This window comes from Chionomys nivalis, chromosome 15 (genome assembly GCF_950005125.1).
Source record: "Chionomys nivalis chromosome 15, mChiNiv1.1, whole genome shotgun sequence".
In the NCBI taxonomy this organism is placed as follows: domain Eukaryota; kingdom Metazoa; phylum Chordata; class Mammalia; order Rodentia; family Cricetidae; genus Chionomys; species Chionomys nivalis.
The window spans coordinates 26,538,024-26,552,713 of record NC_080100.1 but is presented as its reverse complement, the minus strand read 5'-3'; the positions used below and the strand labels follow the sequence as shown (position 1 = coordinate 26,552,713).

The 14,690-nt window shown below is 40.6% G+C and overlaps 1 protein-coding gene across 1 annotated transcript in view; it reads right to left on the bottom strand.

The window, feature by feature from the left end:
• The window catches only part of C7 (complement C7), a 57,356-nt gene extending 43,229 nt beyond the window's left edge, over nucleotides 1–14,127 (bottom strand). The window contains exons 1-4 of the mRNA XM_057789991.1: nucleotides 13,988–14,127; nucleotides 9,410–9,465; nucleotides 6,601–6,676; nucleotides 1,289–1,430 (exon numbers count right to left, since the gene is read on the bottom strand). Of these exons, the coding sequence (XP_057645974.1) occupies nucleotides 1,289–1,430; nucleotides 6,601–6,676; nucleotides 9,410–9,465; nucleotides 13,988–13,993 (280 nt within the window). The 5' untranslated portion in view covers nucleotides 13,994–14,127. The remainder of the gene's footprint in view (nucleotides 1–1,288; nucleotides 1,431–6,600; nucleotides 6,677–9,409; nucleotides 9,466–13,987) is intronic.
• Between the last annotated feature and the right edge of the window lie 563 nt (nucleotides 14,128–14,690).

Sequence of the window (14,690 nt, the reverse complement as noted above, 5' to 3'; positions counted from 1 at the left end):
AGGGAGGAAAATACACACGTGGATATATGACAACATGCCACACACGAGACCTGCGTAAGTTCAGATCAAACAGGGTTTCAACCCTGAGAAGGGAAAGTGGGCACAGGGTCTCATGCCTACCAAGAAGCTATTTGCAATGTATACCCACTATCAAAGAGAAAATCATTTTCTCCAGTGGAGTGATACTGAGTGTATCAACCATACTCTGGGACAGGCCTCATGCTCAGGGGTGGCTGGCCAATACAAAGGGACTCCATGATTTCCTGGGTGTTATTATGGTTTTCTTTTTTTATTAGTTTGGGTGCTTTTTTCTGTTTTGAGAACACAAAATTGGGAGGTGGAGAAGTAGGGATGATCTGAGAGGACTTGGGGAAGGGAAAAAATATGATCTAAATATATTGTATGAAAAAAATGTAAAATAATAGTAAAAGAAAAATCTAACACACTGACTCTTGATCTACTAATCTGTTCATAAAACTCCAATTGATGTTGCAGAGTGGTAGCACACAGTTTTGAGCCCAGCATGTGGGAGGCAGAAACACGAGGATCTCTGAGTTCAAGGCCAGCTTAGTTTACAGAGTAAGTTCCAGAACAACCAGGGCTACACAGAGAAATCCTCTCTCAGGAAAAAAAAAAGGGGGGGGGTTGAAAAAACCTTCAATACGTTGTTTTTTGTTGAGTGTGGGGGTTCCCACATGTAACCTCAGCACTGGGAAGGTGGAAGATCAGGAGTTCAAAGTCACACTCTGCTACATAGAGAGTTTAATGTCAGCCTCATCTACAAGACACCAGGTCTCAAAAAGAAAAAAGAAAGAAATTAGCGCCGGGCGGTGGTGGCACACGCCTTTAATCCCAGCACTTGGGAGGCAGAGGCAGGCGGATCTCTGTGAGTTCAAGACCAGCCTGGTCTACAGAGCTAGTTCCAGGACAGGCTCCAAAACCACAGAGAAACCCTGTCTTGAAAAACCAAAAAAAAAAGAAAGAAAGAAAGAAAGAAAGAAAGAAAGAAAGAAAGAAAGAAAGAAATTAGCTGAGGCTGTTAATAGCTTTAATTCTATCAACACACCAAAGAATGCCCAGGCCTTTACGTCTCTCTTGCTTTTGAATAAATGCTATCTAAGTGTGTAATTTATCTGACTATGCAATTACTATACTAGCAAAAGTCTTGCTTATAGTAGGGGAAAATTCATTTGGAGGCCAATATAAATTTAAACAAATATGTATGGAGCCAGTTAACAAATAACATTTGAATTATGTTGGCATGCTGAGCCCATGGAAAACAACTCACCTGAGAAACATCTAAAACGTTCTCCACAGCCCTCCTCGGTTGGACAGCCTTGTTCAGGGTTGCAGGACTGTGTTTCAAAAGCACTTCCCACACAGGGGAAGCCTCCATACTGCCCGTAAACAGCAACCGGACGCCTTCGAGTCTGGAAACAAAGCAAATCTCTTTGTATTTTCTATGTGAGTTATCCCAAGTTTCCTTGAGGAATAAAATCTAAGAATTAATTCAATTTGAGAAACACTGACCAGAAACGTGTTCTCGTGTGGTACAGAAGTAAAACCCACGAAATCAATGAACTTGCAGGTTCAATGACAGTTGGATTGCTATTTACACAGAGCTTCGAACCATAGATTTACTTTCAGTGTTGAGTGAGGGGAAAGAAACCTTCCTGACAACTCTTTGAAAAAGTAACTTGAGAGAGAAATACATTACAATGCAGAATGATTAACATTTTGGCCAGATCTATATTCTGGGAGTTAAGCAGAAGGAAAATGAAATGCATTTTGTTGGAGGAAAGGGCAGGGAAGGTTCCAGGGAAAAGAGTTAAGATGTAGTGACAGTGGTGGCATGCGCCTTTAATCCCAGCACTTGGTAGGCAGAGGCCGGGGGATCTCTGTGAAACCCTGTCTGGAGGGTGGGGAGATGAAGTGAAGAAAACCTTGATAAACATGATAGGTGATTGACTTGAGCTGAGCCTTCCAGGGAAAAAAAAATGAGACATGAAAAAGAGCCCAGAAAGACAAGTACTGATATGGAGGCCAAGTGTACAAACTGAGCATGAGCAATCCAAATGCTAAGGGTGTTAACAATGGGATCTTACTAGCTGATGGAGAATTGCGCTCTGACAGGAGAAGTGCGTTAAAAGCAGACCTCTTTTAGAAAATAAGAAAAAAAAAATGGGAGAATTTACTGCACTAAGTGAAAAAGTCCTAAGATGTCCTAAAGTTCACTTGGTCCACATTAAGTATGGAACCATGTACCTAACGCTTAAACAACCCCAAGATCTGCTCCTCGCACTAGTGGTCTCCTCCGTACTTGCCTCTTGTGCGGTCTAGTTTTATGTCAATTTGCACAAGCTGGAGTTATCTGAAAGGAGGGAGCTTCAACTGAGAAAAATGTCGCCATGATTTCCAGCTGTGGGGCATCTTCTTAATTGGTTATTGATAGGGGAAGTCCCAGCCCATTAATGGGCAGTGTGGGCCTGGGTTCTATAAGAAAGCAGATTGAGCAGGTCAGTAAGAAGCAGTCTTCCATGGCCTCTGCATCAGCTCCTGCCTCCAGCTTCCTATCCTCACTGCCTGTGATAATTTAACAGTTTTAGTTTTAAATGTACTCGTCCATCTTACGTTGGGTTGGCAGTGGGTATCCCCTGGAACAAGTAGTCACACTGTAGTGTGGACTCTGAGTGAGTCTTCATGAGCCTCAGCCTGGCACTGGTACCTTGCCCTGCAGTTAAGAGCAGAGCTGTAAGAAATGGGACCAGAAAAGTTTCTGGATATGTTTCTAGTCTCTCTCTCTCTCTCTCTCTCTCTCTCTCTCTCTCTCTCTCTCTCTCTCTCTCTCTCTGTTTTTTTGAGACAGGGTTTCTCTGTGTAGCTTTGGTGCCTGTCCTGGAACTTACCCTGTAGACCAGGTTGACCATGAACTCATAGAGATCCACCTGCCTCTGCTTCCTGGGTGCTGGGATTAGAGGCGTGTGCCACCATCGCCTGGCTTATTCTCTCTTTGTAACTGACTAAGCCTTGCCACATATGTAACTTACTGATGTTCCCTATTCCGGGTTCTGAATACAGACAGTATACTCTGCACAGGAATGTTTGCCCTTCTCCACGTTGCCAGCCGGACCCTAAGGACTGCCCAACCTCCACAGACCCATTCTTGCCTCTCTGGTTCTAGTCCTCTGATCCGTTCTCATTTTCACCTGTCTCTTTCTGAATAAAAATTGTGTTTCATCATCTGGGATATAGTCACTGCACAATGACCCCATCAAAGAAAAAAAAAATACTTATATGACAAACACCCTCTGTTTGTCTCTCTAGTTAGAAGGTTTTTTTTTTTTTTGGTTTTGGAATTACAAAAAGGATTTGTGTACTTGCTGTTTCTTTTAATTTGGCCTTGTTGTTCACGTGCATTTTCTCTGTAATCACAGGCGTCATCTATTATGTTTGTTAGATACCAAATTTTTCATTCGTGTAACTTGCTTTGAAAATAGAACTCATATAAATAATAAAAGAATGCTTCATCCAAAAAAATGATGGCCAAATGGCATGGATCATGCCAATAATCTCAGCACTTCAGAAGCTGAGGCAGGAGGATTGCCATGAGTTCAAGGCAGCCTGGGCTACTGAGTAAGACTTTATGCCTAACAATCCCAAGGGTCTGAGTTTGACCACAGAACTGCAAAGAAAATAGGAGGACGGTGGTGCCAATGATGCTTCAAGACAAAACCATCTTCTGTGGAAGGGTTTTGTTCTCTCATGCCTGATCTTAGACAAAAGATTAAGAAGTGACAGTCCTGCTATTCTAAGAGTTTAAACGTGGGGCAGCAAGATGACTCAGTGTTTGAAAGAACTTCCTGCCAAGTCTGATCATCGGAGTTCAAGTCCTAGGACCTGCATGGTAATTAAGATAACTGACTATTACAAATTTTTTCTGACCTCCACACATGTGCTATAGGACACACATATTCATACACATACATACACCCAGATATAATTTTTAAATATTGTAAAAAGGTTTAAACTTCCTTTAAATACATAGTTTATCCATTTAAACTGAACCATTTAAAATATTTAGCCATTTGAATGCTCAGGACCTTTAAAATAACCATTATATTGTAAGAAGATTATGGGAACATATGACTGATGTCTTTATATTAAAATAGCCTCTCACTCATTGGCACAAAAGATAACTTTCTGAACAGAACACTAACAACACAAGTACTAAGATCAACGATTAATAACTGGGACCACATGAAACCTAAAAACTTCTGTAGGGCAAAGGACACTGTCAATAAGACACAGGCATCCTACAGAATGGGAAAAGATTTTCACCAACCCCACATTGACAGAGGGTTAATTTCTGAAATATATAAAGAACTCAAGAAGCTAGACATCAATAAACCAAATAATCAATTAAAAATAGGCTACAGACATAAACGAAAAGTTCTCAACAGAAGAATCTCAAATAACTGAATGGATAAAGAAAATGCAGTACATTTACACAATAGAATATTACTCATGTGTTAAAAATGACATCATGAAATTCACAGGATCATGAAATTCAAATGGATGGAAAAAAGATCATCCAGAGTTAAGTAACTCAGACCAAGAAAAACAAACATGGTATGTACTCACTTATAAGTGGATATTAGCTGTAAAATGAAGGAGAACCATGCTACAATCTACAGACCTAGAGAAGCTAAATAACAAGGAGGGCTCAAGGGAGAACACAGGAATCTCCTTGGGAAGGGGAAATAGAATAAATTTCGTGGATGGACTAAAGGCAGTGGGGTTGGAAACAGGAGGGATCAGATGGGGGGTAAGAAGAAAGAATACTAGGAGAGAATAAACGTATATAATATGAAACTATGGCTAAAGCCATCCACATACAATCTGCCCTGCCTACGAAATGTGCTGGGGCAATGGTGATGCAGACTTTGTGGGAGTGCCCAACCAATGTCTGCTTTAACTTGAGATCCATGCCACAAGAGGGAGCCCATATCTGGCACTGCCTCCATGTCAGGAACCAGAGAATGGATAGCTCAGGGTCCTAGGGCAGAACCAAACACAACTAGAAAAAAAAAAACACTCCTAATGATATTTTGCTATACTCATAAATTGATGTCTTGTTCACTGTCTTCAGAGACAATTCCTTCAGCAGTAGATGGGAGCTCATGGGGAAGAAGGGGAGGAAAGACTGTAGGAGTGAGAGGGGATGGAGGACACCAGGAGAACACGGTCCACTGAATCATCTAAGTAGGGCTCATATGGGCTCACAGAAACTGAAGGAACAAGCACAAGGCCAGCATGGGTCTGCACCAGCTCCTCTGCCTATGTTGTGGTTGTTAGTTAGTATTTTTGTGGGACTCCTAACAGTGTGAGTGGCTGTCTATCTGACTCCTGTGCCTGTGCTTGAGACTCTTTTCCTCCTGTTGGGTTGCCTTGTCCACCCTTGATATAAGGGCCTTTGCTCTGTTTTCTTGTATCTCGTTTTTGTTGTGTTTGGTTGTTGTCCCTTGGAGGCCTCCTTTTTCTAAAGGGAAACAGAGGAAGAGTGGATCTGAGGGAGTATGGTGGCAGGGAGCTGGAAGAAGTGGTGTGAGGGGAAACTATGGCCATGATGTAGTATTTGTTAGAAGAATCTATTTTCAATTTAAAAATCACTGAAAAGAATGTTGATACTGATAATTAAAAACTATAAGCAATAGTAGATTACTCATGAATGAAATTCTCAGCAGATAATAATAAAAATGAGTGTTAAAATGAATAAAATTAAGACTATAAGCATACAGAAAGAAAGCAACCTGAAAGACTAGCAAAACTGTGGTATGTTTGTTTCTTCTAAACAGCAGAATTACGAGTGCTGTTTTCTTTCATTATACATTTCTGTATTCTCATCATTGAGTGTTTTATAAAGAAACACACATTTGTAGAAGTGTTGTGCAATATCCAAGCCAAGTGTTTCATTTTGTATTATTACTTAGGAAATCAATTTAAAACATTGAAGATCCTTAATTCATTCATAGTTGGTCCCTATTTGTGAAGTGAGGTGAAGCATCTCTTTCACTATTGACTGGCATTTAAAGTGGAAGGAAAAGTTGAAACTGTTGAAAAAAAACACAGATTTTTTTAACTTTCTTCTATGCTATTCCTATCTTTTTAAATAAAGAATTGCTGAACTTTCAGCCCATGTTTTGAAAAATTAAAATATATATATATATAAACACGGTATAACAGTATTATAAACAAGTCCTTGTCTCTTCCTTGAAAATTACTAAAATAAGATTCAAAGTACATTAACACTAATTAATGAACATTCAAAAGTTGATTTTGGGGGGCTGGAGAGATGGCTCAGTGGTTAAGAGCACTGGCTGCTCTTCCAGAGGTTCTGAGTTCAATTCCCAGCAACCACATGGTGGCTCACAACCATCTGTAATGAGGTCTGGCACCCTCTTCTGACATTCGGGCATACATGGAGACAGAATCTTGTATACATAATAAATAAATAAATAAATAAATAAATAAATAGTTGATTTTGTTGTGGTCATACCTTCACGTAACAACAACCAAGATGAAAGTTCTGTAGGAGCCTACCTGTGTCTTGGTACAACCATTGCATTCTGACCAAGGGCCAAAGGAGCCCCACTGGCAGTTAACTGGCGAAGAGGCTCTGTCACGGCACCAGATTTGTCCATCAGGAAGCAGGTGGAATGATACGCAAGAGAACACAAAGAACAGATAAGACTAATCAAAAGTCATCAAAAGCACCTCTCCTTGAGACAGTGATCATCTGTAATCCAGGACACACACACACATGCCTGCCCGCCCACCCGCCATGCTGGGAGAAGTCAAATAGAGGCAGGAGGATCAGAAGTTCAAGGTCTTGCTCAGCTACTCAATGAGTTTGAGGATATCCTGAGCTACATAAGAGCCTGTCTCAAAAAAACAGACAACAACAAAAATGTGCTTTAAGATGCCAAATGTAATTATATGAAAATGTCACCATGAAGCGCGTTTTATAAAATTATTATAGGTTGTTTAAAAAGAAAAAAATACTTCCAAAAATTTAAAGTGGTATTAAAAGTATCCTAAAATATATGAAAATGGGAAAAGGGGTACCTATTATTGTTAACTATTTTGTACAAAGTACTACTAACGTACTTTGTTCAATGTATCTGTAAGGATAGGAACACATACATTTCTAATCATCATATACTATATCTAATGTGATAAATTTCATGACAGTGTTTGTACTGGCTAGTTTTACGTCAACTTGACACAAGCTCGAGTCATCAGAGAGGAGGGAGCCTCAATTGAGAAAATGCCTTCACAATGGATCAGGCTGTAGACCAGCCTGAAGAGCATTTTCTTAATTAGTGATTGATGGGAAAGGAAGGGCCCAGCCCATTGTGGGTGGTGCCATTCCTGGTCTGGTAGCCTTGGGTCCTATATGAAGACAAGCTGAAGAAGCCACAATGAGTAAGTCAGTAAGAAGCCGCCTTCCAAGGCCTCTGCATCAGTCCTGCCTCTAGCTTCTTGCCCTGCTTGAGTTCCTGTCCTGACTTCCTTCTATGATGATCTGTGATGTAGAAGCATATGCAGATAAACCCTTTTCTCTCCAATTTGTTTTGGTCATGTAATAGTAACCCTAACCAAGATAATGTTTACATAAAATTTATTGCGGGAATAAAAATAAAGAAGTAGTCAAAATTAAGAGAATAGGTGAGGATATTTGGAAAGAAGGTATTGGACCTTTGAAGAAACTCAATAATGACTTGAACAGCTATTCAAAAACATGAGAGACAAGTTCTAAAATAGCAGAAAAATGCTAGCAAGGCTATGAGACAGCAATTTATATTTAAATAGTCCCCATATTCACTCTGGCCCCTTCTTAAGTGCACATAGGTGAAAAAGGTGAGTTTAAGCAATTCCACTCTTAACAAACATGATCCTAAACCCTGGCTGTGGAGGAAGACACCTGGTTTAGTCCATAAAGGTCAAGGGAGACTTATGAAAAGCTCATGGGACCAGAACTCTCGATTTGTAGATTCATAGCACATTACTGGGCTGGGTGACATCTTGTGTCCAAGTGTTTCTTGACTCCTCAAGCTGTCAGATGATCCTACAAGTAATGAACCCCATTCTGTAGTGTGCATTGAAAGAACTTTGGTAACCTGCTAGCGCATGGTACCAGTGAGCCAAGCATCTAAATGTTTTGACCCTTAAACAGTCTGGTGAATTTGCTGTTGCTTGCCGACCTGTGCCCCAGGGTATGGAGACAGGATGGACACTGTTTGGCCTTCCCTCCTGTCTCCTCACTACTCTGCACAGAGCCCTTAGCGTACCGCACTGCTGGACTCAGGGCCTTGGCCACAGTGGATTCTGCACACTGTCTCAGTCTTTATGATCCCACGTCTTGCACAGCTCCTGAAACTTATGGAACTAAGTTCTATTAAGTGAGGTGGCTCTTTCCATTCCCTTGCAAATAAAAAGAAGGGAATAGGTAAATGGTGCTGACTTTTAGCCAACCTTCAGGAACCAATAAAACTATTTAAAAAAAAAAACTGTTGACCTTTAAAATCTAGAGAATGTTTATCAGGGATCAAATTTAAAGATTAAATATTGCTCTGAGTCCACGGCAACTCTCTGAATTAAGGTGAAATCCTCGAATTGGGACCAAAAAAAGAACATGAAGTATTTTTTTTCCTTGTTTCTTCTTTAAAAGGAAGAAATAAAATAAATTATTGTATTTTCTAAAATCATAGAAAGATGAAATACATGAACACATTCAATGTGCTATATGAAAGTTAAGCCATACTAAACAATTTACTATTCCTTTTATTTTATTTATTTATTTTTGGGTTTTGGGTTTTTTTTTTGTTTTTTTTTTTTTTTTTTGGTTTTTGAGACAGGGTTTTTCTGTGGTTTTGGAGCCTGTCCTGGAACTAGCTCTTGTAGACCAGGCTGGTCTCGAACTCACAGGGTTTTGGGGGGTTTTTTGTTTTTTGTTTTTTTGGAGACAGGGTTTCTCTGTGTAGCTTTGGTGTGCTGGAACTAGCTCTTGTAGACCAGGTTGGCCTCAATAGGGATCTGCCTGCCCCTGCCTCCCAAATGCTGGGATTAAAGGTGTGTGCCACCACTGCCTGGCTAAGAATTTATTATTTCTTACAATTTTAAAATTTCCATACAAGCCGGGCGGTGGTGGCGCACGCCTTTAATCCCAGCACTTGGGAGGCAGAGGCAGGCGGATCTCTGTGAGTTCGAGACCAGCCTGGTCTACAAGAGCTAGTTCCAGGACAGGCTCCAAAACCACAGAGAAACCCTGTCTCGAAAAACCAAAAAAAAAAAAAAAAAAAAAAAAAAAAAAAAAAAAATTTCCATACAAAATACAAAACATTCTCACCTTGAGAAGATTTGAAACTCTGCCATGAATCCTGCCAAAATGAATAAGCTTGTTACCTAGGGTAGAAAACAATGAAATATTGCTTTAGCTTTCATTCCCTTAATGTGTTAAAAATGAATACATCTACTTGCATATGGCTTTGTGGGTTGGGAGAATATGAGTGGAAGAACCATATAAAAGATAAATGACTTTTCTTTATGGGGTAGTGTTTTAAATAGAAGCTTGAAGGTTCTTCAAAAAAAAAACTTAAAAATAGAGCTGCCATATGATTTTACCTTCCCCATCCCAATGAAATGAAATCAGTATGCCAAAAAAAGATATCTGCATTCCCTTATTTATTGCAGTATTAGTCATAATCTCTAAAACAAGAAACCCAACAGTGTCCACCACTGAATGAAAAAATTAAGAAAAAGGTCATAAGAAGCGATGAGGAATGTAGCTTGCTGGTGCTTACCTAATTTGCATGGTACTGTACTTGACCCCCAGTATATTGGGGGGGGAGGGACCAGGGTGGGGAAAGAAAACACACACAATGGAATACCATTGAGCCTTAAAAGAAAAAAAGACCTCCTGTTTGCAACAACACATACGGACTTAGATGGTATTATGTTAAATAAGATAAGCCAAAAACAAAAGGAGAAATACCATAGGGTAAAACTCAATTATAGATGTTATCTAAAAATACTGACCTCACAGGAGGAAAAAGGAGGCTGTGGGGTACCTAACCCCAGCAGGTTTACAGCACCTGCTATAGGACAGTGTACTCTAGACATGACGGGGGTTGCACCTGTGACGTCTCAAGGCTGTCGTTGCCTGAACAAGATCAACATGCTAACAAGGCTGAGGGACTCTCACAAGGCCCTAACTCTAAGTGAAGAGCAATGGAAAATGGATGGTTGCAGAGAGATGGAGAAGCAGTTTCCTACAAGAATGGAGCTATGAGTTATCTAATCCCAAGTGGTCAGCACTAAACACCTGTACGCAAGAGGAACACAAAATGCATCCAACAGGTTTTTGTGATGTGGGATTTCCCTCTGTATGTGGTGGCCATTGATAAATAAAGAAACTGCCTTGGCCTGTTGATAGGACAGAACTTAAGTGGGCGGGGAAAACTAAACTGAAGGCTGGGAGAAGGAAGGCGGAGTCAGAGAGAAGCCATGTAGCTGCCAGAGACGGACTCCAGAATTTTACCCTGTAAGCCACAGCCATGTGGCGATACACAGATTAATAGAAATGGGTTAAGTTAATATGTAAGAGTTAGCCAATAAGAAGCTAGAGGTAATGAGCCAAGCAGTGATTTAATTAATATAGTTTCTGTGTGGTTATTTCTATGCTAAGTGGCCAAGAACTAACCAGTGCCTTCTTACTACATTTTTGTGCATGTACATGTATGTGTGTGTGTTGTGTGTGTGTGTATGTGTGTATGTGTAAGAGAGAGAGAGAAAGAGATGCTACAAGGCAAATTTGTAGATGTATAAGCCACGGAGGCAAACAAGTAAGACTTTGTAACTGACTAGACATGAATATCTAGAAAGGCCAGTGGAATAGTCCGAAAATAATTAGACGATGTTGGGAGGATTATTCACAGGGGATTCTGGATTGTATAAATGAAGAAGAGGACTAAGCATCAGCATTTATTCACTGATTTCTTCTGACCACAGATGTCACGTTCCCAGCTGCAGCAACCTTATTTCCCCCACAAAGGGCTGCGCCTTGCCCTGGAAGCTAAAATAAACCCTTCCTTGGGTCGCCTTTGTCAGAGTACTTTGAAACAAAAACTGTGACAGTCCCTAAAATGTGAGCAATTTGTCTTCCTGCCCTTTAGAAGGAGAAAAAAGCACATGAAAATAGAACAGTCCTGTGCACAAGCTGACTATAAACAACCAGTTCAGAATTTGCTGTGCTGAAAAATGGGAATGAACTATATCTGTGACGCTCAGCGAGACCTTCAGCCCCTGCAGTTCTTTTCTCTGGCTTTTCATCCCCAAATGAACACTACCTTGCCTGGTTCCACTAACACGTTCCAGCTGATGTGTTGATCTGAGACATCGCTGTGCCCGGCATGAACCAACCCCTGCTTCACTCTGGGCTGAGCTCAGATCAAGAGAGCAGACTGCATAACTGGCCTGTAGCTAGCTCAGAGGGAAGCTCCTTGGCTATGAACTCTTCTTCAACAGCTCAGCCCCAAGTTACCACATATTCAAGTGCTAATGAGAGAACTAAGGGGAATTCTGGAGCATGGATGGAGAAGAAGGTCTAAGATCATCCCTCCTTAAAATGCCAGACATAGAGATCACTTATGCTATTTGATAGCTCAGGGCTTTCCCATGTCTCCCTTTCTGGAAACATATCACAAAAGCATCCCTTTCAGGTTTACTAAGAGTGTAAACATGTGCTTTGAAATACGAGCAGAAATTCTGCATGCATCTTGGAGTGAAACCATTGCTTCATTTGTTGACATCCTATCAGCCAACTAAAAGGAAAAAAACTATTTATTATCACAACATTAAAATGTCATAAATTAATGACTGTGAAACACATTTTAAACATAAAACAATTATTAAGATGTCTCATCATAAAATAAGGAAGGAAGTTGATTGACAGTTAATTCAAATATTGGGGAAAACAGGTTAGCTAGGTGACTTTAGCAAGTATATCATGTTCCTTTTTGAACTAACAAGTATTCTAAATTGTTAAATAAACCCACAAAGCTCAGTAAAATAAATACCAGATCACACTGTAAATCTAACTTTGTAAATTGCCTTGGTACTGTAGCATTGTAGCCCCAAGTGTATCAACTTTGTAATTTGTGTTCAACTTTTAACTATAGAATTCAAAAGTTACCAAAGATCTACGTCTTGGTCCTTCTCCAGCCTCACTAGTGAGCACAAATTCTGTGAAACAAGCCGACAGTGCAGTGACTGGGGTAACCCCACAGCTGGCAGGGCAGCAGAATTGGTCCTTCGGGGTGATAACGCAACAGTTTTATTTTAAATACCAAATCTGCAATAGTGAAAGTGGGTCTGGAAAAACAGGTAATGCACCTGCTGTGCAAAAAAAAAAAAAAAGTGTCTGGGTTTGATTCCCAGCATTTGTAGAAGACATTAGGTCGTTGGCCCCGGCATCCATAGGAGGCATGTAGATGTGTGTGCTCGCAGATAAGTACTACGAAACCAGGAATGTTAGACACACAGGGATGTCTCTTCCAAGAGAGTCATATAACCTGTTTTCTACCCAGAAGGCTGGGAATGGACATGCTGAACAGCTGGGTGACCTCTACATTAACTGGGTGGCCAGGCTGTACTGGTTTTTTCTGGCCTTTATCTTAGCTTGTTTATCTCGCCAATCTACAGGACTTTTCTCCCCTAGGCCCTAACCATAAGCATCGTTTTCCTTGAGCCTGCTTCCTTAGTTCATCTATAGAACCTATCTTTTATAAAAGATGTCACTTGTACTTCACAGGAAGTTTGATGTAATCATGTCTTAAGCACACAGGGTTGTGTTATAGCAGGAAACTTTTTCCCAAATTGTGCTGTGCTTAAATATGACTAAAATACACTATCCAGTGTCAGACTCTCGAAGTTAGACCCAACCTTGGCTATTGTGCGATACCGAATTTCCTGCTTGCCTCCCCTGGATTGGCATTCTGAGGGCCATGGTGTTTGTAGACATTCTCCCCAACCCCATTTCATGAGCACACACACACAGATACACACACACACACACACACATACAAACATACACACACATGCACACAAGCATCCACATAGAAAGCCAAGCATAGGAGTAGATGCCTATGATCCCAACTGTGGGGAGGAAGAGACAGGAGGATCCCTGGGTTTGCTAACCAAGGAAAGAGAGGGGAAAAAGGGGGAGCAGTTGAGGAAGACACCCTGTGGCCTGCACACATATATGTGAACACACAAATTATTACAGCATTTCCAACTTATTTTTCCATCCTACAATTTCATTCTATAATAATGATTTCTGTCTTTGGTCTTTAGTGTGTGTGATAACTTTTTTTGTTTTAGGTTTTTGGGGTTTTTTGTAATAACTTTTTAGAGATATTGGATTGTTGTATGTTGGTCCAACACATGTGTATGATAAACTCATCGATTCACTCCATGAACTTATATTGTCTGCCCTCACGGTCCTTTTCTCATCCATGATTCTAAATTCTAACTTCCCAAAGCTACAGATTCAGTTTTCTATAAAGGTCTTACATCATCCAATCAAAACCCCAAAATTAAAATGAACAAGCAATCAAGCTGGAGAGAAGTTTGCCTTAGAAGTAACAATGGACCTACTGTATTCCTTTATTGCTTTCTCAGGAATTGTTTTCTTCATAAACATTGCCTTCCATTCCTTTTTTCCCAGCTCTCTCAGTCTGAAAAACTGATTTACTTTGGCTGAACTATTAAAAACCTGTTTAGATAAGGACATTTGTTAAAAGTCACCCCCCCACACCTTCTCACTCTGTGTTTTCCACATTCTTCTCTTTATCTGATTTCATTCAGTTAAGTATGTCCTCCTCTTGGAGATGCCTTTAAGTAGATAAGTCATAAATTATTATCTTACCTTCATGCTTGGGAAACATTCAGGGTAGACAAGAACAAGACAATTTCATCTGCAAAGACAGGCAGGCTTTTGTCTCCCCACAGTCTCTCCTCCTCTGGATTCTTTCTCCACTCATTTATAGAGCCAGCAGTACCGAGACTCGGCTCCCACCCCAGCTGGATTCTCCAGGGACGTGGAGCGCCTGCCTCTGTACTTGATCTGTGCCTTGAAACCAGATGCATTTTGTCAGTTACACAGACCCTTCCTGCAGCCAGCTGGGACCGTTTGGAAGTTAGAGATATCTTTCTGGGAAATGTATCTGCTAATCGGAAAAGACAGCAAATGTGCTCAGCTCAGCATCGAAGTGATTTCCAATCAAAGGAAATTCTGTAAAGCAAGGGCTGAATCTCCTTGCTATCTTCTCCTAAACAGAGTGCATGTTTTCATGACTCTCTCTCTCTCTCTCTAAATAAAAGGCATAAATTTATTTTAAAGATTCCAGGTGATGTCCCAATGTCAGTGAGTGGTTCCATTTCTTGTAGCTTCCATCAACCACATCCCTTTACAGTTGTTCATAAGAAGCAAGGCATGTGAGTGCCCCAGAGTCAGAAGCACTAGCTTCTTCCCTGCACATGCAGTACTTGGTTAGGAAGAAGTCCCCAATGGTTGGTTACTAGTCTTTGCTAAGCTTCAGTTAAGAAGAAGCACACATTCCATGGGTAAT